This window comes from Dermacentor silvarum, chromosome 4 (genome assembly GCF_013339745.2).
Source record: "Dermacentor silvarum isolate Dsil-2018 chromosome 4, BIME_Dsil_1.4, whole genome shotgun sequence".
Lineage (NCBI taxonomy): Eukaryota > Metazoa > Arthropoda > Arachnida > Ixodida > Ixodidae > Dermacentor > Dermacentor silvarum.
This window is the reverse complement of record NC_051157.2, coordinates 89,532,257-89,557,769: the sequence shown is the minus strand read 5'-3', so window position 1 is coordinate 89,557,769 and position 25,513 is coordinate 89,532,257. Positions and strand designations below refer to the sequence as shown.

Below are 25,513 nucleotides of genomic sequence, written 5' to 3'. Positions count from 1 at the left end.
ATTTACATATCTATGAGACCTTGCTGTTCTTTTACGAACAATTGCAAGCAAAACACTTTTATGAGATGTTATCAAAAATAAGCGTGCGTCTAAGTCCGGTGAGCTGGAGATATTTACCAAGCTCTCTAGTTGTGCATCATAGATCGCCATCTGTAGATGTTGAACTCACTCACTCACTCACTCACTCACTCACTCACTCACTCACTCACTCACTCACTCACTCACTCACTCACTCACTCACTCACTCACTCACTCACTCACTCACTCACTCACTCACTCACTCACTCACTCACTCACTCACTCACTCACTCACTCACTCACTCACTCACTCACTCACTCACTCACTCACTCACTCACTCACTCACTCACTCACTCACTCACTCACTCACTCACTGATAATAATTATCGTGGAGCTCCACAGGAAATACCTACAGAAACGAAATACGGCGACGCTGCGAATAATATTGGAAGCGTACACTCGAAACACGCGTGCCTGTGAAATATAAAAGCTTTTCATTCCTTACGCTATGGTGCGAAGGCAGAAGGTTGATAAGCACTTGCAGTGAACCTTGTGAAAGTTTCGGAGTGTCTTTCTAAAAAGCCAGACGTTCATACATGAATCGGTAGTGACCTAATTTTTTAAAGACATTGGCAGGAAGTGGCTTATCAGCTAAGCGAAGGACAGAAAAGTGCAAGAAGTGAAATGCGATACAGCGGTTTAATGTTGCACCTTGATCAGCCGGAGTCGCAAGTTGGCAAGTTTGAAAGCGAGCATAAAGGCATTCACTTTCACTCAACTCAACTAACCTAAACTTATTTCATGTGTTGGTCACCTCCGGTTAGCATTATTAAGAAAATAAAGAACACGCGTCGAAGTCAGTATTTGTGCTTTTACATACAAACAAATTTCGCGAGACAGTTCCTTGAACGTTATCTTATCAATACCTTCCACTAGTTCCTCAAAAACGCCTCTCTTACACGCAATGTAGAGAAAACAATATTGATTGTAAAGCGTATCTTTCACCATTACAAAGAATTTTGCCTCAGAAACTTGTTACACCCAGCATTGGCTGTGCAATACAGGTCAGGATGTGCCGGGGTTCTCGGCTTCGCGTACGCAAAAATCCGCCCCGTTCGCGCCATTGAACGTCGCGTCTTTGTTATCGCAATTCAACATGTCGCAATATTTCGGGGGCTATTCACCACTATAAGAGAAAAATTTAGCTGGGCATAGCGTGTGAACACTCATGAACCTTGTTAGGCTCAAGACACACGTATCACAGCAACATCGAAGAAGTTGGTCTCCCGCCACGTTGTTGTGTAACTGCCTGGCTTTGCAGATTCACGGGCTAAAGTTTGCCAGTTTGTGTCTAGATGGAACGAAGCCAATAAAAGTATAGACGACTGTATACGGCGTAATGTGGCACTTATATTTCAAGCTGTGCTATAGAGATAACAAAGTTGCCTACCACACATTCACCGAGGAACATTACAAGTTTTACAAGCTTGTCTTGGGCGACATCGAGCTTGGTGAAGAAAAAAAGTCGCACTTTCGCCCGAAAGGCGAAGCATTGATAGCGATAGAAAGTATTAGACATCGGATGCATAAACTGTGATAAATATTCGCTTACTAATTAAGTTAACCGGCCCGGTGTCACGTGCGCACAAATATAAACAGATCACACTCGATGACCACGAGCACTCATTGTCTCAAAGCTGTATAGTGATGAATTAAGAGCGCTGGGCAGCGGGGATCGAACGCTTAATGCTGCCCGCTTCAACGCGTCTTGTAAACTTCGATTACGCAACCTTCAACACTAGGCGCGCATGAAGCCACCAGCTATCTCGGCTGAATCTTTGCACCCGCCGCAGATACGCAAGCTCTCGCTCACGTGACCGCCAACATTGAGCGCGCAGAAAGACTGCGCGCATCAAGACATCATCCTTTTCTCGGCTCACCCCCGCACACTTACCTTTGCACCCGCATCATACGGCGTGCGTGTCGCACATCCTTATCGCACTCGGACTTTATAAAGAACATCACGGCGACGGCGGAAATTATTCTGAAGTGTCCACATAGTTACTATATCGCAACAAAAGAAGCAATTCCAGGTTTGACAGATTCTGCGTTTATTTAGGGTGGTTAGCTGCCATGTTAGTGAGCTGCACAGTTACGCGACTTGCTGAGAATTATTATTACTCCTATTTCAGATGAAAACATTTATTACAACGCAAAAAAAGAAAGGAAGGAAGGAGCAGGCTGACAGATGTCGCCGGAAGGGGCGCAAGTCACACCTGCTTTTCAGAAAGGAAAATAAAGGAGCATAAAAATGGAAGATATTATTTAGAATGATGGATCAAGGCAACCATGTACCATGCAGTTTGTCGCTCCCCCCCCCCCCCCCCCCCCCAAAAAAAAAAAAAAAAAATGGCTGGCTACGCCACTGTCGGGCGCGCGCGCACGTACGCAAGCAAATGCAACCTTACAACTTCACTTGCAATTTGGTTTGTCTCCGGTCAAGTTCAGGGAACGTAAAGCTTTACTCGACGCTTTGTAAAAGGCGAAGGAGCGATACGCGTCGCCGCCGAATGTGACAGAACTAGTACGGCAGTGCAGCGTACAGCAGTTGGAAGAGACAAATGGTTTTCCGGAGTTCGCTTTCGATGATTGCCGCTGCTCCTGCGCAAAGTTTTAACACGGAAGCAATATCGGAGCCGGCCACGGACCCCAATTCGAGAGAGCCGCTTTAACGCTCCATCTTCCTTGCCTGCTCGGCGATAAAAAGCAATAATAGAGTCGGGGAACAAAATTGTGCTGTCAAGTGTGGCCCAGGTAGTACATCGATGTTAGGCCGTAGTATCGCTCGAACAGGTTTGTTTCTTGTTCTGCACTAAGCTTATCGGGTTGATGAAGAGTCAGGAGAGCTGCCTCCGGATTGCAATATCGGAATTAGTTTCATCCGTATTTTCTTTACTTACTACGAGAGACAAATAGAAAGAGCGTAAGCCCCAATGAGTTAACGACAATAGTTTTCCCGGCGTAATACAGGCTGTAATTGCGCCTACTTTGACAGCTACCTGTAGTAGTAGCACTCGACACTATGAAGTTCCAACAAAGTCAACCGTTCAAGGGCATGAATGCTTGCAATAAATAATTGAATTCATTGCAACATTTTTTCTGCGGTATTTATTCCCTTGCTGTGGTTTAAGCAGCTTCCACTAAACGATACACAAGTGCGCCGCCCCATATAGCCTTCATACATACACGCTCAAACGGAGGGAGTAGGCGCATGTTTGTTCGCAAGCCTCACCAGCTTCTTTAGCGACTTTCCGTATTATGGTAATTTCGCTCATCGACTGACCGTATGATTGAATAACACTCTCTCTCTCACTCACTCACTCACTCACTCACTCACTCACTCACTCACTCACTCACTCACTCACTCACTCACTCACTCACTCACTCACTCACTCACTCACTCACTCACTCACTCACTCACTCACTCACTCACTCACTCACTCACTCACTCACTCACTCACTCACTCACTCACTCACTCACTCACTCACTCACTCACTCACTCACTCACTCACTCACTCACTCACTCACATATAAATTGAATTAAATATTCAAGGGGTTGCGGGCACACAAAATCCCTTATATGCTATGCGCTACAAGTTCTCTATTGACTACGACACCCTCCTTCCGCCCGAGTTACACCAGTATTTCCCGACATCTCGCAACGAGGAAAAGAACAAGACACGCCCACAAACGAGGACCAGCAATCAATATGCACAGCAGCCGCCTAGCATCGCGTTGTGAAACGGCAAGAAAGGAAAGAAGCGAAAGAGGGCCGGAGATAGCTCATAGAGCCGAAAGGAAGCGTTGCGAGTGAGACACATTGCGTGCGGAAACATGTCGAGTCGTGCTCACGCAGCACCGACCACCGGCCGTCCCGTGGAGAGAAACAGGCAGCAGCTGCGAACAAACTGCTGGCTGATTCCCTGCGAGGCCGCAGAAGCGCGTGACCAGGGTCTGGGAGCGATCTCCTCGAAGGGCCGAGCACGGTGGCGGCGGCGACAGAAGCCGCCAAAGGCCAACTTGGGTATTCCAAGCACTGAGGGGTCTTTGGGAACCATCTACCCCTCGAGGGAGAGTATGATATCGTCGAGACAAACGGTATAACTGGGTGCTTCTGCCTCCCCCACGGATCGATTTTGTTGCTCGAATTCTCTTTTCGCTTCTGTCTGCTTTTGTCTCGAGCTTTCTTTTCTTTCTCTTTTTTTTTTCGGCATCGCTTGCGTCAGTCGAGCGCGCCGATTCGAAGCTGCATTCGCGGTCGAACCATGGCAGCGAGATCGCGAGCACAAATCTCGTTACGGCGGTCGTTGTGGCTGGCAGTGCTTCAGTGAGAGACTAAACGGTAGCTCTTCGTGCGACGATCCTGCGATGAAAGGACCAGGCCTTGGATTTAATCTAAATGAATGCTCTCGGCTGCGGAGAGGAAACGCGTGATGCATACTCGCATAATCGTGGTGGAACTGTATGGATACCGTTAAAGGGTGCCCTACTCAGGCATGCGTTGAGTTCGAGAAGATTGTGAGGACATTACAGGAGAAAAAAAAAAAAACGAAAAAAGGAAGTGCTAAGTGAAAAGTTGGATTCACAGTTCGATTGGCGCCTTGTTGTCACCATTACTTCTGCTTCTTTTCTCAGGTGAGAGGGAAGTTGCCAAGATACTAAAATAATACTCGTAGATAATTACGTGTATTCGCTATAGAGGGATTTTAATAAAATAAACACAGAGAATATGGATGACTCCGAAAGGTTTCCTTGCTGCTCGAAAATAAGAAGAAATTGATTTCTCATAAGCTAAAATTTACTGATCGTACACTCCACATTTAGCCTTCCAGGTCCACGAGGTTCCCGTCGCGGCTGAATTAAATATACTTTCTTTTTTGTCGTGTTACTAACAAAGAAAGCGAGTATGCAGAACACAAAGTTAGCAGCAAGAACACAACATGCTGCCTGCAGAATGACAGACAGAGCCCCCGTGGTATTACTTTCGTGGTAGACGTTCGAGATTTTTATTTATTTATTTATTTAAAAATACCTTACAGGCCCAAAGGGCATTGAGTAAGGGGGGTTCATTTGTTCACAATGATGCGTTCGAGACGTATTTGGTGCACTTCGTTTACTTTTTGCACCACCCATGTGTGAGCTTTACTAGCTACGTGGTCCTGGCCCCTCCCAGTGACCAAACTCCAGGACCAAGGACGAGTAATTGCGATTAGGTAAAGCTGGAAGGAAAAGCCTTCAGTTTGTTTAGAATGTAGCTATCGCACTGAATGTGCGGCAAACGGAGCAGGATTGGTAGGCTGCACTAGAGCACTGCACGGGCTCGGGCTTACCCGAAAGCCCGGGCCCGGCCCGGCCCGTGGGCCGGGCCGGGCCGGGTAGAGGAGTTTTTTCACGGGCTCGGGCCGGGCTCGGGCACGGCGTGTGCTTTTTGACGCGGGCCCGGGCCGGGCTCGGGCTTTCTGCGAGTTATTCTCGGGCTTCTCAACTCTGAAAAACATGTATTTTTCGGTCTCGGGCCGGGTTCGGGCCGGGTTCGAGTTGGGCTCGGGCCGGGCTCGAGCTTAAGGTAAAGGGGTGGCGGGCCGGGCCGGGCGGGTAACGTAAATTATTTCCGGGCCCGGGCCGGGCCCGGGTCTCGCCATAAATGTTTTGATCGGGCTCGGGCGGGCCGCCAAATGTAAAAACGGGCCCGGGCCGGGCCCGGGCCGCAAAAATCGGTCCGTGCAGTGCTCTAGGCTGCACACGTTTATCTAGCATGTTTCCTTTTCACCTCTGGAAAAGAACGTCGACCTCTATATATTTCAGCAACTTAAAATCTTTCTTCTGAAGTTCTAGCAAGCTGAAGTAAGCTCGCACCCTGCAGTTAAAACAAGTATATGCGTATCACGGAAATCACGAGCTTGGCACATATGGACTTCCTGCTCTTGACCATAGTAGGCCTGGCCTAACACCTTGACTCCTCGCTTCCTGTATTCCTTCCATCCCGCAGTGGCACTTCGAATAAGTTGACGCTAGAATTTCAACGGCGAGAGCGATTCTACAGATTTATCAGTGGCAGTCAGTTGACGTAATTTTTAATGCGATTTCGAAGGCAAAAATGCGCCTACAAAACGGATATCATACCTCAGACTCAACGAACGATCTCATGCTTGGAAACCGAGCGTTCTAACCACCATGCCATGTCCACTATATATTTTTTTGGTTCTCTCATGATATTCATTACAGCAAGTAAATTTACATGTAAGTTACCTCACCTGATAAGCAAACTAGAGACACTCGCTATGAAGAACGCAATGCCGCAATGTATTAATGCTCGCTTGCGCAAAGTGGCCGTGGCTTGATTACGCCACGGCCACTTTGCGCAAGTAGGCGGATGAAGCTTGCATTGGGCGTCGTACGCGCGTTGATTTGATTTCCCTGAATGAGTGGCGCATAGCCAATATGACGGATTGGCTGGGAATCGCATGGTTCTCAGTAAGAAGCCACGTCGTTGAGCGTTCACTAGCCGGGAATGTCTCACACGTCAATTCTTACAAAATGGACTGATCTGCAGGACAGCAGGCGCCTGTTGCTACATGCAAGGGCGCCATTCCCGGCAGTTCGCTTTTCAGGATACAATCATTTTCGCGAAAACTTCGCTTGACAAGCACCGGACGCGTTGGCGTCTACGGGCGACAGCGTTCCTGGTCCCGTGTTAAGACACTGTACATGCAGTGTGTCAGGAGCATGGTGTCGCTCGTCGACGCCGACACGTCAGTCGCGCAAAATCTTCCAAAAGTGAACGTATCTTCGAAAGTGATCGCGTCGAGCGCACTACTCCTAACCTTGCAGAAACATGTTGGCCTATCAGGCAACATTTTGCAGAACCCCAAACAATGCTGGATAGCCAGCTAACTGCAGGATGCTTCGCATAGCGTGAAATCTCACAGCGCGTTGATTCTGGATAACTTTTCAAATTGCAAGGAAGCCTACTATAGCGTTGTCTAGAAGTTCAAAGTTGTTTGACTGGCACCAGAGCTTTCTCCGTGTTTTCTATGAATAAGAGGAAGGGAGGGGGGGGGGGGGTGTTCAAGAACATGTAATACTGCAGAAAACACTTCGCACTGTCACCACTCTAAACGCAATGGCTCGATAGTTCAGGCTCATGCGTGAAGAACCTGGCAGATTTCGTAGCTTCATCTCCCCTTTAGGATTCGGTCCCGTCACCTCTTACGTGCTATATATATATATATATATATATATATATATATATATATATATATACATATTGTTCTGCCTGCCGCTTCGGTGTTGCAAGTGGCGTTGGTTTTTATTTTCGTTTTTTTTTCTTCTTTTTTGTTTAAACCTTTCACAGTGCCCCTCTGTTCTTCGAAAAGATGAGAGGGACGAGGGATTCCCGCGGGTTATTCTTCGTATTCACCTTCGTTGTTCGCGGTCGTCGGCACAGAACGAGCTGCCGCGTAATGAAATTCAAACGGCGCGGAAATAAATTGGGCGGCCGTTCTTGAAATGGCACGAGTTGAACAACCATGGCCGGTTTTGTTATAGCCTTGGGGGTTACCCCGGAACACGATGGCCGTATCGCGTTTGGTATTCATAACGAAGAACGACCGAGCTCGTTCCCTTACAGTCAGGAGACACACGGGTCCCGCGACAGCGGCCTTCCGCGAGACGGTTCATCACCGCAATGATTCATCGCGGAAAAAAAAAAAGCGGTTTTTACAATCTTGGACGGCATACGCTTTTCGCAAATTTCACCGTGCGGGAAATTACCTGGAACGTATCTTCGCCGTGCTTTGCCGCAATATCTTTCCATATCCTCTGCGTGAAAGGTTGAGCTATATACGCGGCGGTGTTGAGGGGCGTAACAAGGCCGACGTCTTTGCCCGAGAGGTAATGGACGTAACGCGCAAGATCTTATTCCGCCGAGGCAGGTTTCTGATCGGGCCATTGGGAATGAATCGCAATATCTAGATTGCGCTTCGCCCCGTTGCGTGGGCATACGCGAAGACACTGTTCTCGGTAGATTGCCGCAATGTTTTCGTTACACGGCCATATCGATTGGGTATGCAAGGAGCGGACTAGACTAACCATGTATGCTGCAATTTTGGCCGGGGCCGGTGTTAGCACTTTTTTTCCCAGTCTTTACTGTAAATTTTCTTACTTCAACTTTTTTCATTTGTTTCTTCTATAACCTTTTAATCCCTTTAATCCTATCCCCAGCACAAGGTAGCCAGCCGGTGCTTACACTGGCTAACCTCCTTGTCTTTTCTTCCCTTTCTTTCTCTCTCTTTACTGTAGATTTATGCAGTAGAATTCTTTGGCATTGCGCTGATAAGGTGGCGGTATTTGTAAACAAACAAACAAACAAACAAACAAACAAACAAACAAACAAACAAACAAACAAACAAACAAACAAACCGCAAACAAGGTTAAACCTCTATGAAGAAAAAAAAAAAGAAGAAACGGAATCAAAGTTTAGCGTTTATTGCTTAGTTATTCTAACGATGATTTTTTTTGCTGTCGCTTGAGATAATTACGCTATTAAACGTTATGTCAAATTACCGTATGGACAACGAAAGTATTTGCTGATTTATGCGTTGATGGGTTATAAGTCTTTCAAAAATACTGCCTCGTGTAGTATAGTTAATACATCACTGGTCGACAAACTCTTCATAAGGCTTTTTTCCTAATTAGCCTGAAAGCATGCAGCGAGAAATAATTAGCTTCTCATTCTCTCAGAAAGAACGAGTGATTTCACAATAACGGTAGGCGCATCATGTGTTTTCTCTTTCTTTTTTTATTGTGAGAATTTTGCTTCAATAATAATAAAATAAAATAACTAAACAAGCAGTCTTACGCTACAGGTTTCTTAAGTCATTTGTAACGTTTTGGTGTGTTCCATCCATCTTGTACCCCCCTCTGTCCTCTGGGGGACGGTTCGGTACAATTTGTGCCCCAATTCGGGAACGCAAGCAACCTGTCCTTGATTGTTTTGCCAACTTTATAATGCGAAAAAAAAATGCTGTCGTCCAGAAAAGTTTAAAATTTTTGCGTTGATGCCATTTCGATCGATTATTACAATAGCGACAAAACAAGAAATAAAGAAAAAAACTAAAAAAAATGAGGACACGCAAACAAACAAATAAGGACAAAAGAACTAAGAGTTCAAATCATCAAGCAAACACGCGACCTCGACGTGCGCTTGGGAGAAAACAAGTTCCATCGGCAACGTCAGCTACGGAAGAAGTACACGGACTAACCAGTATTCGGTGGCTGGTGACAGGTTGCTGCTGGAAGTTGCTGAGCACGCTGTAGAGCCGATTCATGGATGAACGCCCCGGCTACGCACGGTGTGGCTCTTCATTTGGCCTCCGCCTGCTCCGGTGGCTACGACTACGGATTCGGATGCAGCTGGGCGGGCAGGACAGTACGCTGGTACGCCCTGGATGAAAAAGAGACCAAAGCTCAGATCAGGACGTGAATGGTTGGTGCGAGCCGTACAACCGCAACAGTAAGGACAAAGTATCCCGGCTCATACTGCAAGGACTTGTTCCGACAAGAAGGATATTTGTCATGAACTTTGACACGACGTGTCCACGTCAACTAAGCTGTTATTAAGGTCACGTATCGAAACACTTGCGAAACCCTGATAATTCAGTCTTAATTAATTTCCTTGAGTTTCACAGCGCCAGGGGTGCCACGCATGCCCCCGCTACAAAGCCCAGCTGCATTTCTTGAGCAGTTCTTGTCATTCAGTGCAGTGGCTCCGAAACATTTTGAATGAACAGGCTGTGCACAAGCGGTTCCGGAAACAAAGATGGGGTAGGCACATCAGCGAGATAGAAAGAAATTAAAGACTGCAAGCAATGCTATATTACACCATCCCGCAGATAATATCGAAATCAGTGTGTTGATCAGAGTATTTATTCTTTATTTTCACGATGCCCGATTTTGTCTACGTTAAACCGGAAAGCGGTTCCTGGCGCGTGGGCGTGTGCGTGCACCAAAGGAAAAATCTTTATAATACCTACTGAATACGGTTCAAAACCGGCGCACAGTTACATTGAAAAGCTTTGATTTTACTTTCTAAGGGGGAAAAAACGGTAACAAGAGACGAAGATGTAATCTTAAAAAAGAGATTCCATTCCAAATCAATCCAAGGTGAAAGAAAGGAAGAAAGAACGAACGCTCCAAAGGAAGGAAGAACTTCCTTGGTAGGGAGTCTCGTTTCCTTGACATGATTCCCGTGCGTTTAACCGATAAAGTTTGACTTTATTAGGAAGATAAGTAGGTGAGGCTCCAAATTAAGATATAGATTGTTATATCGCAACATCATTGCCGCTGGGCCCAAGATATCTATCAACGCTGGCTGGGCTATCGGGCACATGGTTAAATAAGCGACGTTGAACGGCAGCCAATCTCATTAAGATGAAGCCGAAAGACAAATGAAATACAAAAAGAACGAAACAAGTAGCAGTAACCTTGCGCCGTCGACAAGATGAGCCTTCGCGATGGACCCTTATGATACAGAGAAGTATTTCCCTTCTTTCTTTCTTTCTTTCTTTCTTTCTTTCTTTCTTTCTTTCTTTCTTTCTTTCTTTCTTTCTTTCTTTCTTTCTTTCTTTCTTTCTTTCTTTCTTTCTTTCTTTCTTTCTTTCTTTCTTTCTTTCTTTCTTTCTTTCTCAAAGTCTCTATTGACCTCATGAGACCGCCACAAGGAAAACAAATGGGCAAAAAAATGACACCACGTGACAAATACAACGCTTACACTTTGAGCGAATGTCTATCAAAAACTGGAGCGAAATGAAATGCGACATCGGGGCGAAGTGCGCGAGATCAAAATTACGGGGCCAAGCAACGCGCTTATCGTGGCTTTTTTTCTGCACCGCGCGGAGGGCGGGGGAGAATATGTCACGCCATTTTGGCAGAGCATACAAGCCATTCTCGGTTGGAACTTTCGTTCCATTTTACGGCCATTATTACTTTTTCTATCTCCTTTCTCGAAAGAAAAGTCACTGCCAAGAAAGATACGCAGCCAGCAGGGTCTCATATATAGAGACGCTCGGTGATATATACGACGATCTCGGCGCTCGCCCACTTTCGGAAACGGCAAATCGTCATCGCGGAGACAAGTTCTGGGAAAACCCGTCGCCGAAGAGAGCGGTTAACCCGGTTCCACTGACCTCCGAGCACTTAATGGGGTCGCCGAATCAGTGTAATGATAGCAATTCTGACGCGACTCGTTGAAAGCGACACGAGTAATTTCTTAAGCGGTATGCCTTCTTTTTTTTTGTCCTTTTTTTTCTTGATATAAGTGCGACAAGACCACGCACCACCCTATGCGCATGCTTTGTATAGAGCAAAGATAAGTGTGACCGGCCTATTAACGAAACACAGGCGAATCTGCCGCAGAAGGCACAGAATGCGTAATTTAATGTCGTTACTCAACAGCCATCTAGGACTTTTCTCTTGTCTTTTTTTTTCAGTCAATTTTACCTGGAGGCACAATTGTGTGCGTCTCTATATCCCTCCCCACTCTTCGTTACTCTGATGCATCTATAAAGTTCCTATCGTGTGCCATGGTGCGGCAGTCGTTGCGATTCCGAGCAGAGCACATAGCTAAATATTCCGTGGCCCTCTGACGAAGCCATACATCGATGCGTGCCCCATTAGGCAAACCGAAAGCACTTTTCGAGTTGTTGAGCCCTTGAGCTAAAGCAGATGGCCCAGGCTGCCTTTCTCACGACAATAACAGCAAATAAATCTTGGAAGCCGGCGACAACACTAGATACTTAATGAACGTATAGAGCATTTAATAGCGACAGCAGCTCATAACTCTGGAGGCATTTTGCCCTGCAATACGGCTCAGTATACGCCCATTGGCTTCAAGAACGGTGATGGCATTCCTTTGAAAAAGAAGCTTCGTTGGTTATTGTTGTGGTTCCAACCTATACCGCTTCGAGTTCCTGCTTTCTCAATGAACGCGAATGTGATCGTATCGTACGCGTGCCCAGAAGCGTTTACGTGACTAGTACCATAAAACAAGTCCCCAGGGGGCGCTTTTTTCTATTAGGTCTGGAAAGCAGGCGAGGTTGGACCAAAGATGCTTATCGGGAGCAGCCATTCTTCGATCGCGGCTTTCAAGAGCGAGAGTGTCAGCGCGTTGTGCGGCAAGCAGCGGAAGTTGAGCCGTCTGTTTGCTTCTCGCAATTGGAACAGCACGTGCTCGGTGTTAGACGTAAACAGGAGACGCAAGTACACGCGGTAAAGATCTCCACTACCGAGATTGCCCGGATGCATACGCGGCGACGGGTGCATGCGAACGGAACGCCCGCCTCATTAATTAGATGATCCGGTTTAAGGGCATAATGTTTCAGCCAAGCCTGCTATGTACGCACTTTCTTTTTTCTCGCGTTCGCCAGTTTGTGTTATACGCAGCCTTTTCGCGGTAAAGGCTTGAAGCAAAAGCTCCAATTTCCGACTGGATAGCTCCCAGTCCAGTTCAGTACCTTTGGAAGTGGTTCATTCACAGAATGCTACGCGTCGTTTAACAAGCCTACCAACGGCACGCACGTAGCTAACAAGGCGGTAAATAGAGTAACAGAATTCCCGTGAAGCGTTTTGCGTCCAAGCGGTCACTAAATGAATGCCTTATATTTGATGACATTCGCCGGAGTAATACTTAATTTTATAAGCAAGTGTTTGCATCGAGTCACCTTCGGTAACAAGGGTGAAATGCTTAAGAGGTAGTCACAACAGCAATTTGAAACTTTTGAGCTTAACCGATCGATAAGAACACCTCAAGATGGCGTATTACGCAAGGGAAGCCACATAAATTGATTATGGCGATGAAAAATTCTGGGACTTTACACGCTAAAACAACGATCTGATTATGAGTCACACTAGAGATAACAGCGCGATTGTGTCTTTTCTACCACAATCGTAGAAGAAGGGGTGGGGTGGGGGGCGTGTTAGGCCAAACGGGTTCGGGGCAGTATTCGAAAAAACGCAGTTGTCCTCCTCTCAACATCTACCTCCTCTCTCTCTCTCTCTCTTTCTCTGTTTTCTTTCGCGTTGTTTTGCGGCTTTACATCGTCGTCTTATTGCGCTAAGTGACGACCATATCTCTCCACGCCCAATGATTCGCCCGAGCAGAAGACTGCCCCTGTCCTCGAATCGGCGTTATTATTATGCAAAGAGAAGAGAGCCTACGCGCAGCATGCGACCGCATAGACCTATTGCATCGCTATTGAAAACTGCGATCTTTTAAAGGAACCAAAATTCGGACGATGAAGCAGATGGGGAAAGCACCGAACGCAGCAGCGCCTCGAGACCAATATATATTCGAACGCGCGCCGCAAAGAACGAAAAATAAATACAAGACGAGGGAAGCGCTCGACAAAGAAGTAAATTTAATGCACGCGCCGCGAGCAATTTCATTGCGCCGCTGCTTGCTGCGCGAGCAGGAAGGCAAACAGTCAGCACGAACGCATGCTCCATATACCGCATAGTATACAGCATAATAGCACTGCATGCGCGCCACTGATGCAAAAACCGCGCCTGATATCGGAAGCAGCGGCACGCGCGTTCTCGCACTCCTTATTGCGCGGGGCTTCGTATATGTATACAAATTGTATGGCCACGACAAAGGTAAACGGTACCCACAATGCAATGTGCATGAACAAACACGGGTCTTACGCGGAGGTATACGGGGGGCGCCGTGGCCTGGTCCCGGAGACCGTTACGGCGTGTGTATATTATAGTGGAGGCGCTGCTTTTCAAACGACGGCTTTCGGTGTATCCACCGACTCGACTCTGAGAAGAATTTCTCGCCGGACAGGTAATAAGGATGGCCTGTTCGCGCGCAGTGCAATACATTTCATTCCTCGCTAGTATATCGTGGTGCAGCTTTAATTTAGGCAGTGAAGTCTTAAAAAAAGAAAACAAAGACTGCGATACGCGTATATAGGGTTATTCAGCTGCAGTCAAAGCATCGCGCGCGCGCGCGCGCGCGCATGCACGCACGCACGCACGCACGCACGCGCACACACACACACACACACACACACACACACACACACACACACACACACACACACACACACACACACACACACACACACACACACACACACACACACATATATATATATATATATATATAAATTTCACTTCCCCCCTTCCTATAATCATCAAAACTAAAGTAATAAAGTTGATGACGATACCCGCTATATTATACAACATGGAAAGCCTTTTTCCGGGACTAACATTCCAACTAATTGCGTTACCGGCCAGCACTTTTTTTTCTTTTAGACAAACAATAATGCGAGAAGCGCAAGCAAGGAACAGAACAGAACAGAACCAAAGACCAACATATCTGCGCCAGCTCAAAACACAACATAATGTACTCTTTACGCACAAAGGTAATCTGTTCATGCAGCAGACTTTTGAATGTTCTTGTTGGCTCAGTGTTTGATCAACAAACCTTGTTTTACAGAGACTGCACAACTTGATGAGGAAACTGTAGGAGTTGTATGGATCAGGGCCCGTATTCACAAAAAGCTCTTGCGCTAGAATTTTTCGCAAGAGAAAAAGTCTAGCGTAAGAGAAAAGTCCTGATGCTGGCCATACAATTAACGTGGGCGGCCGGCCATTGACAAAGAGCTCTTACAAAAGAAAAGCTTTGAATTGGGCCCCAGTTTTTCCCCAGTTAATTATCGCGAGGTACCGGATACGAACTAGGCTAAATCGAAAGCGTTCTTTCGATGTTACGCTGCATAAGATGGCAAAGTGACAATAAGTCTAAACAATCGAGCAAGCAATGATCAAAAGTATCTGACACTAACAAAGTACGAACATTAATAGATCCATCACTTCACAAGGCAGCATTCACGGTGAACCCTACCGTGCACGACAGAACAGTTTAATAAGTAATAATGTAGCTATACGCAATTATGCGAAGCGGGTCCGGCGTAAGAAGTGGAATGCAGGTTGTGTAAGAGTACGAAGCGAGACACGTGGGTCTCAAAAGAAGCTGTCTTGAGCTCAAGATCAATATGAAGCCTCGATTTGAGGCAATACAACCAGAAATTCTTTGAGTATCGCTGTGAATGCTTTGTGTAACTTATAATGGGCGGGAAAGCGATCAAATCTTACTGACAGTAATGATGCACTAGATATTTACTTGACTGCTTCGCGCCTTTGGTAGAAACTATTAGGATTGCGTGCTCTGAATTTTCGGCTAGTTTTCAACTTAGGTCACAGGAAAAAAAATTACTCGAGCATCGTCCCAACGCACACTCTGCTGCAGATGGACCATCTCTTTTCGTAACACTCAGAAAAAGGAAAAAAAAATTACTGATTTGAGACTCTCGCTGTCACCTGATAGCTTTTTTTTTTCGTTCAGCTGAAAAACAAGGCTTTGCAAAGTGCTGTCACTGGCAACAAAATTGGAGTTGCAAGCTTTCGACGAAGCGACATCTAAAATATACAGCAAGCGGAAGACGAAACGTAATGGAAAAATAACAAATAGGTGTCGAGACGGGACATTTTAATTAAAGCTTGTCGCTCGCGTTCTTATGTCTGTCGTACTTTCTCCCTTCCTGCCGTATAGATAAACGCTAAAAGTGAAGGAAACTATCACAGTTGTATCCTCTTTCGTTGTTTCTCATTTCCTACAGCTTTTCGTTCAGTCCTGACGGCTTTTCCGAGCTCAACAACTGCATTTGGACGAGGTAAGAGTGTAAGTAGTAGGGTACTCGGACTGGCAGGCTGTTAAAGCCGGACTGCTAGAATTGATGACTCTTGCGTCGTATACAGCTCCCAGAAGCAAGAGAGATAGAAATAGAAGGGAAATATAGGGAGGTTAACCAGGTTGCACCTGGTCTGATACGCTATACAGTGGGGGCATGTGAAGCGGGAAGAAAAGGAAAGGGGAACGAGATCAGTTGTATCTATCATTGTTGTATGTATGTTGATTTAAGCGTAAGCACACGTGTCAAACTCGTCCTTATTTGACGTGAATGCTAGCTCACTGCCCATAGTCGTGAAGAATCAGCTAGAACAAATACGCCACAACATACTCTCCGAAAGTTAAGAAATGTCGCCGGCCTGGAGATACCCGGGATTACAGAAGAGCGCTACATGTTTTTTCAAAATTGGAAAAGGTATGTTCCTCAACGGTTTTTCTTTCTTTTCTTGAAAGACTAAAGTAGCTATCACTACCGGCAGGTGTCGGTGGCTGTTTCAGTTAAGTTTTTTAAAATAAATAACGTGGAACGACGTGCACTCCTTTCGAACAAATTGCCCGCTGCGCCTTTCCTGAACCCTTGGCTCAAGACGGGCGCCCACGCCTATCGCAGTCTATACATTTAGCTTTTCCAGTGACGACCTGGCAAAACGACCGGGACGTCAAATTTTCATCGAGTCCTTCCGTCCAAAGCCTGCCCGCTGCTAGAGAAACTATCCCCAATCATGTCCTAGTTCGTCCAACACTCCCTCAATCCTCAGAAGCAAAATAAATGAATCAAACAAATAAAAGCAGTTATGAATAACGAAAGCTCAAAGTCAGTGCACTCGAAAGGCGCGTTTCTTGTTCAAAGGAGGTGCTTATTACTCTTGTCCGATGCCGAGATGGACAATTGTTACGGATTACAAGCCTTAAGTCTTCTGTGAATTAATTTTTCGTTCAGTTCTTTTTTTACACCAGCTGCCCTATGTTCTATCGCCTGCTCCCCATTTTCTTTAATATTTAGGGCGAACAGAAAAGAAGGAAAAAGGTCGGCAGTATGAGGGCTTTCGCTTTAAGCCCCGCTACTTCGACTAGCGCCATCGCAGCGGCTTACAGGAACTGGATGAAAAAAAGAATGAAAATCGGGATAGGAGGGATCGTTTTTTTTTTCTCTGCAGGTGGACGCAGCACTGCGGAAAACTCCAGGCAGTTGCTCCGCCAGGGCGCCACCTCTATGGTATATACTATGTCAAGTGCCTGGCTGTTATGGCGAGAAGCTTCTGGCGAGTCGCGTGTGCATCGTTACTCAAGAGCACCGGGGGAGGCAGGCTTGGACAAGCTCCGCAGAAACCTCGACGTTTGGAAAAAAGCGCAGGTCGGTGACTTGCGCGCACTGTTCAGTCCATGTGGGAAAAAACGACAGCGTTCCTCATGTCCGAGATATAGCGCCAGCGTCGTAAATGAACAGCTCGACCTCTCGCTTTGCTTCCTCTTTTAGCTTCCAGCGTATACCATTTACACGTTTCCCCCTCCCCTCTAGTAATCTATCGTTTCATCAGTGATTGCCATGATCAAGACGGAAGGAAACGAAAATTAATGAAGTAGCAGTAGACGCAGCAATCACCATATTTCTTCACTGAAGTAGCTCTAGCAGCCCTTTCGGCGTCAGCTGCAAAGTCGACTAGCGCACTCGGTTGCCTACTTGTACGACGTCCGTGCACATCTGACAAGCAGGCTACACTGCACAACACGAGGCAAGGTCGACCGACGGCGGTGCAACCATCAGTCGCCGGTATACGCAGACTACAGCGGGTCGTAACTTCGCGAGGCCGCGCGGCGTAAATGTGTTGCAGACGGCCATCTCTCGTAACCGCACGGTACGAGGCTTACAGGGCGATGACGACCACCAGCCCCAAACTGCTTGCGATATTCTCAAGATACTCGTATCTCCGATGCGGAAGGACGCCGGCGTCCCTGGTGGCTGGCCAGAGTGGCGCCTAGGGTGGAGAGCAGGCGTTTATGTATACGCGTATGTATATACCGAGTGGTTCGGGCAAAGGTGTAACGACAACCATCGACACTCCTTCCCTTAGCTCTTCTTCTCCCCGCTCGCCACAATCATCGTCAACGCGGACCCAATCCCCCTTGGTCCTCGTTGATCCTAGACCTAGCGGAATATTTATGAGCGGTCGCCGCTGCCGCGTCCGATGCTTCAGCAGAAGCCCGAAGCCCAAGCCGGCGCAAACGAGATCGCGTTTATCAAAAGAACCCCCTGTCGCTATACCGCCATTCTAGCAGCTGTCATCACCTCAGCGCGCTCGCGCACACCTGATTTAGAGAGACCGCGCTTTCCGTATATTGTGCTTTTGTTGCGGGAGAAGTGCTCGTCTACTCGTCTACCGCCACGTCTTACGCCTTCCCTTCGCTGCCTCGCCATTGAACACACGTCTTTTTCTTTTTTTTTTCTTTCCTTATTTCTTTCTCTCCGGAGGTGCTTCAATCAGCTATACTCCCCCGCAATGTTTGACAAAAGGGAAAGAACAAAAAAAGAACGCGTAGAAAATAAAAGAGAGGTAACGAAAACAGAGTGCGGTTATATCTCTTTCTCGGAGACCCTGATTTGATTAACTTCCGGGCGTCCTATCTTCAGAATTGGGCGAAAGGAAAGAGGAAGAGGAGCGTATTTTCAAATAGAGGCGGCTGAAAAACGGAACGGTTTGCTGTTATACTTGCATATTTGCAGCATAAACAATGACAGAACTTGCTAAACATAAGAAAGTTGAGCTAAAGCTACGAAAAAGAATAAAGAAATCGGTGGACGTTTGCGTGCATAGTAAATGATGCAGCTGCTACGTAATGAAAATGAAAGTAAGAGATTAATATTGGAATTTTGAAAGAGCCTCCTAGCCCGATGTCATTTATCGACCATTTCACCTGCGCCTAAGAATGCCTTTTCCACCGCAATCTGTTTCATAACGCTTGGAAATAACGCAGCTCTCAACTGCAGCCTCTTATGTCGCCTGGCTACGTTACGGGAAATCCTAGTTGGCACTGAACCTGTTCCCGTCTACATATATAGTCACTGAACAAAATGGGGAGGAGGATATCATATTTATTATTTCATACGAAAGTAATGCGCCTTTTGATGATTTAGGCTTACTGGCTAGATAGGTTTTTTTTTTTCATCTTTTAGTTGGAGAAGTGGTCTTGCCTCGATAGACGAAGCTTGTCCCGGGTGCTATAGATAACTAAGTACTTAACTACTCCCACAGCTTCGTGTGTATTTCTCTTTCTCTGTATCCCCTGATGCCTCACTTGCCCCTCCACTCATTTCTCCTCCTCACCCTTTTATGTGCGGTCTCGAAAGTGCTAACAATTCATTCTAACGCACAAGCGCTCCATCACTATTATGAATTACGTCTTCCAGCAACTTCCTTTCAAAATCTATGCCGTATCTCCAGCGGACATTTGGATCACCGTGCTATAATTTTACTGGGTGGACAGGGACACATTCAAGTGCCCGAAAAGGTCTCTCGCGAGAACTCGCAGATGTCTCGGCACGGCACATGTGAGGCTGCACGGTGTGAGCCCCCGTGAGGGCAGTTTTCGAGCATGGTTAAAAAAGCGGTCCTTTGGTATTCGTTAGCTCGGCAAAACTCGAGATACCTCGGCTGGGGTGGTGTCACATGTAGCTCGTTTTTCTTTCGCCTACCTCGATGATACAAACAGCCCAAGGCACTGTTTTTGGCTACAGGACCACGCAATATACTTCTTCTTCAAAGGAACAAATCACGTGAGCTGTCATTGGGCGTTGGTAGCACCTGATCCCCAGCCGGAGATACCTCGTATCATGACGCTTAACGATGTAGAAGTATGAGCCGGAAATCCGCTTATTAAGAGCATAAGATACGAAAGAGCCACGTGTGCGTCTTTTTCTCCTGTCAGCATCGCTTCACCCTAGACCCGCAACAAAGCACTCTTTCGCTATAGAGTCCTAGCTTCGATTATCAAAGAACCTTGCGTTCGTTCCCCATTCTTCTCTCGGTGATAAGCGTCCTATAAGCCGTGTGTCCTCAGAGAAGATATGCTTGCTCTCCTTGCTGTCCGGTTAATCGCTGGCAAGCAGCCCTCCGTAGGAAACCGCACTGCCTAACGTCTCCTTCCCCAATACTACAGCCAAATAACGTCCGTCGCCGATTGCGGCCTCAGCCGCCGAACGGTCCAAGCAATCCGCGGTCAGTGCGGTGACCTCGGCCGGCTTCAGACGTTCGCCGGTGTACATTTCTCACCAGTGACCGTTATGTCGGAATTGAGCAACGCATCCCCTTTGAGTGGCATTGGTCTTCGAGCTTTTCTTCGGGCCTGTTTTCCGTTTTTACTTCCTCTCTAAAGGATCTCTTCTTATCGACCACTCTCATGAACGTTCTGTTTTCGGGCCACGTTCCCCTTAACCCCATCTTCCACTTTTCCCCTTTATTCACTCGCCCTCTTCAGGTAATTGCACCTCCCTCCGCGGGGAGCTCTTTATAAGGAAAAAAACGAGGATACCGGGAGAATATTAGTATGTGCTCGGCGAAGGAATCGCTAGCTGGGTATAAAAAAGGGAACGGGGGGATGGGTTAGGGAATGTAGGGAAGCACGGACACTTTCGCGAAACCACAATATGTGAAGATCGCAGTGATTGGGTTCTCTTTACCTGCCTTCGCTCCGTGCTTTTCGTTTTGGCTATTGCTCCACTTTTCCTACATCCTGCACGTACTGTGCAAAAGGGTTGCCCGTACCTATATGTTGTACAGAAAGTGGCGTACGACATTTTCGTACACTCTTATATCTTCCTTCTGTTGATGAAACAAACGACTGTAAAATAACGTTATTGTACGGTGAGTCAGGATCAGAACCGCCCTGTAGTGGTTGAAAATTGTCGTACGACAGCGTATGAAAACTGCATTGCCAAAATGCCTCGCTATGTTTCGTGTGTATTTCAATAGGAACTAGGAACGAAAGAATATTTACTTGCATTGCAGCCTCGAACGTTTGTTTTTTCTTCTTCGTTTTTTTTTTTTCAATGAACATTAAAGAAAACGAACGAGCTCTCCAGAACTCGTTTGCACGATTACAAGCCCAGTGTGGAAACATGCGCAGGCACTTCGGAAGTAATTAAATTTTGTTTGCAGTGATGACCACTTTCTCAATCTTTCTCGCACTCTTCGCTAGCCTAGTAGGGCTTACTATAGAGGTCAAAAAATAATCACACGTGTTGTTGGGCGCTTAGCAACGATCGACAGTTAGGAAGATTAAACGAAAGGCTGGTAAAACAAAGAGAGAACGAAGAGAGAGCTTAAAGCTTCTCTATCCACGTTACTATGTTACTAACGCCCCCCTTCTATAAAAACAGAGTAAGCGAAACGACTCTTTTCTTACAAAGCACTGAATTTTGACTAGCAAATGCGTTGCGGTACAGAGCTTTTAAATTAGGTGTCACGAATGGTCGATAAAATGGCTGATTTGACGGTAAAGAGAATGTATTTTGGACGTCGCCAGCAGTAGTTACTGAGAATTGAGAAAAGTGTATGACAAGGCTTTCCCATTATTTTTTTCTGAGAGTATCGAAATGTCATTTTTTTCTTTTAACACTTTAATATGGGTCTGCCGCGCACTTGTTCGCCGTTTCGTGTGTTTTCGGGCTTCGTAATTTTCCGTGTCAGTAAAGGTGAAAGCCACCATTGACAAGCTTCATTGAGCGGGAAAGGCAGGGCATGCTCGCTGGCGCAGCACTAATGAAGAAGGTGAAAACTGACTCGCACTGGGGGCGCCGAATCGCGGGGAGATGAAACGGACGTAAGAGTTCGCTGCGTTTATACAGGGGAGTAGCTATGGAGTTAGAATATAATGATGGCTGCGCAACTGTGATGACTGAATGAGCGCGACGGTGATGGTGTCGTAAAGTGAAACGACTGCACTCGATGTTGGATGCGGAAGCGTGCGCGTGAGTATGTAACGCTTGCATGAGCGCTTAATGCCACGTGTTATTTTTCTTTCTTTCTTTTTCTAGCTCCAGCCGATTTTTTTGGAAAATTGCCTGTCACGGACGGCACGATTCAGTCTGCTCAGGTGGATTACTTGAAGAGGAGGACGTTACATGCGCACCAAGTCGCAATGCCCAAGCGTCTCATTAAAATATTGTCTAATGAACTTTGAAAGCGATATCTTTCTTTTTTTTTAAGAAACGCGGGGAAATTATAAGAAATTTTAGAATAATTTTTGAAATGATGAAATATTTATGACTGTTACACTTATTCAGACTTGTGCATCGACGTTTGTGACACTTGTGGCAACAGACCCCGTGATCTCAGAGATGTATTCTTGCGCGTTAATTGTTCACTATATATGTTCTTAAATTATGGTGTATGACCATTACGTGGTGGTCTTTACGTTTTTTTCCACACTTTTCACTCAAAGTTCCAAGAAAAGAAGCTAAAAAAAACTAGTACAGTCAATTATGGCATATTCGGGTGGTCGTGTTAGAGCGCTCTGGTAGCGCTACAAAGGTCATGTAAAACATTTACTAAGTGTTACCGTTTGCATAAACGGGTTCCTCTGATGACAACAAAGTAGGATCATCACTGCCATACACGGTTATTGTCGTAATACAGCTTTAAAGTTGTTTTTCACTACTTCTGTAGCACGGCCAGAGTACTCTGAAACGACCACTTGAATATGCCATTAGAAAAGTGTTTTCGCAACGCCACGATGAATCCTTTTCTGTCTAACACTGTAAGATGGTAGAGCTAACATTGCTCCAAGGTTAAGTATACAATTGCCTTCAAATCATACTCTTTGTGTGGTGATAACTACAGCTTATTCGAAATTGGACACAGTTCTCTAATTTCTCTAGGCAGTTCACAATGAAGATTTACTTGCACGCGTTATAAATACGAATGGCGCTGTAAGTAAATTCTTATATTTATAAGAATTTACTTATAAGTAAAAGTATAAGTAAATTCTTATATTTGACAGCAAGCTGTTGAAACGTTCTAGAACGTGCGACATAATTAGAGCCGTCGCCGGGTTTGGCGAACTGGATCGTTTGCGCCGCCGGCTACGGATTTCGAGAAAGTGATGTTTATAGAGCGTCTAGTCAAAGTGCAAAGAGCTTTGCTTAATGGAGAACTTTCCCGTGAAATGGACGCTAAAATTAGTAAATGTAGACAAATGTATAAGGTAAACAGCTACTCTGAAAGCACTGTTCCCTTAAAATTCACGTTTTGGGCGCCACTTTCACGTTTTCTTGAAATTGGCGCTCAAATTGGGAAGTGTAGCCAAACGTCTATATAGAAGGCGAACCGCTACTCTGAAAGCACTGCACTGTCGGATAACTTCTTTTCTGGCTGTATACAAAGAAAAGTATGGGCTCACAGCTAGATGTGAAAAATTTTGCGTCAACAATTTCTATAACATCTATTTATTAAATTTTATCTAGGGCCTGATATATGTACGCTGTTTTCGTATGGTTATGGCGAGGGAGATAATTCGCTACTAACGTGACATCCTGTCCCAGGGCTACTAAAACAACATTCTGTGACAAGTATGGCTATCCACGTTGTAAAGAATGTTGTACCGAAAAAAAGGAAAAAAAAACAAAGACAAAGAACGTAATTACTTCAACAGCATGCATGAACATAAATTCGGAATGTGGCTGAAGCGAGATGATTGGCGTATATCAATTGGAAACTGTTCTGTCGAGACACTGAGTGTGACTGGAAGAGGTTATTGCACTTAATTAAAAAAAAGCTACGTATATATGCGCAAAAATGTGTGTTGCGTGATTAAACATCCATTGATTTTCATTTCGTGCAAGTCACGATTCGTATCTTCAACGTGTTCTGAGCTATTCTTTGTCCCTTTGTGTCTCTTTTCAAGGGAACACGCCTCTTGATACCTCACATATTTAATACAATTTAACTTGATTTAAATGTTCATACAGGGTGCATTAATTTACGCCAAGTCAACGCGATTTAATACTTTGCTCACTTTGAATAACGGTGGGTGGAGTTTGCTCGGTGTCATTGTGTGATTGGAATATCATACTCCAAGCGCCGCTCCCACAGCGACTACAATGGCACCCGTCGGTTGCATAGACTACGCTGAAATAGTGGGATGAAAGTAAATGTCTAGGCAATGTATCAGGAGAACAAGCGAGGGAAACGTAAGTGAACGATAAGAAAAAAAAAAGGTACACAGCACAAAAAGTTGCAGTGGCTTAGCTCGGCTATGCCAGGATATACGTAGCGTTAGCAAAGGTTCAGCTGATTATTCTTAGCTTTCCTGGTTGTCTAGATTGTCAAGGATTAGCTTGATTGTCATGCTTACTGCTGCTCCAATGACACACACGCGGTATACGTATTATGTGGCACATGTATATTTATTTTTGCTCAACGTCACGTTGCTTGTCTATTGCCACAAAGACGGCTGCGCTGTTGAGCAGCATTTGCGCTCTCCTTCTCCATGGCTATACCACACTGGCAAACGCCAGTCAGAAGCGCAGCGGCTCCAGCGTAGTGTCAGACGGCGACTGCACAGCGAGCGCGCGCCGGCCCCAGTGCGTCTACCACGGCTACGACGTCACTCCTCTGGAATGCGCAGACCGGCGGCGGTGAGTCGCGCGCGGCGGCGGCGGAGTGCGCGAGAGGTGCCGGCTCCGGTGCGCAAGCCCTGTGACTTCACTGATCCTTGCGCATGCGCAGCACGGCTCTTGATGTGCCGCGCGAAACGGGCTTGGCTAGGCCAGTGTAGCTAACGCTACAAAAAGAAAAAATGCCAGGCCTGCGCGGCACAAGCAGCACAGTCACAGCGTAAGCTAGACGAGCGTTTCGACAGTACTACCTAGTAATTTGAGTGAATGCGTCAGGAACGCGCTTGGGACGCCGTCGCGCGTGCTAGCCGACGCGTTCCATCGCCGATGGCTAGCGCCGTTCGGCCCAGCCAAGCAAGCGCTTGCGTGGCTCAGTGTATGCCGGGAGGCCTGGGTGGATACCTAAAAGAGGTCTACCTGTCGTGTATTTTCGTGCAGGCTCGTTTATCTTATGGTCGGGGCTATGTCACTCCCTCCCTCCCTCCGCCGTGTGGCGTCCACACCCGCACTGCGCATGCGCAGCCTCCTCCCCCTCCTCGTCTCTCCTTGTCTCATCTCCTCTCCTCTCGGCATTCATGCGCATCCTCCTCCCCCTCCTCTCCTTGTCTAATCTCCTCTCCTCTCGGCATTCCTCCTCTCCAACGCACCTCTCCTCTCCGGATTGCGCAACGAATGGCAACACCTGCGGCTCCGCGCACGATAATGCGAAGCAGCTTAGGTTAGAGGCGGGACGGTATAGGCGCCCCAGAGGCACCGGCAACAGTCACCAACGCCGCGCGCGTTCGCGGGCAAAACGCCGAAGGCGTCGACAACAGTTCTGCGCGTTGCTGGTGCTGCTGCATGTCCAAGTTTATACAGCTGATAAAACTACCTCGAGTCGACCCCATGGCTGCTTCGCATACTACTGAGGGTTCCCCTACGGGAAGATGGTGTAATTTTTTTTTTCATTGGACTATCTTTGGACTGTATCGCGGAAAAAACTATACAAGGATCTGTGTGACATTGTCTTACCGGTTCCTCTGCATAGATCACAATATTGTGCCGGACCATGAGCAAACGTTCTTAAAC

At 46.5% G+C, this 25,513-nt stretch overlaps 1 protein-coding gene across 6 annotated transcripts in view; it reads right to left on the bottom strand.

Annotated features, from left to right (window-relative positions):
- Positions 1-25,513, bottom strand: part of LOC119450367 (dopamine receptor 1) — a 439,710-nt gene that overhangs the window by 7,616 nt on the left and 406,581 nt on the right. For all 6 annotated transcript variants that reach the window (XM_049665832.1, XM_049665831.1, XM_037713800.2 and 3 more), the window contains one exon: positions 9,344-9,525. In XM_049665832.1, coding sequence (XP_049521789.1) covers positions 9,344-9,409 — 66 coding nt within the window. In that variant the 5' untranslated portion in view covers positions 9,410-9,525. The remainder of the gene's footprint in view (positions 1-9,343; positions 9,526-25,513) is intronic.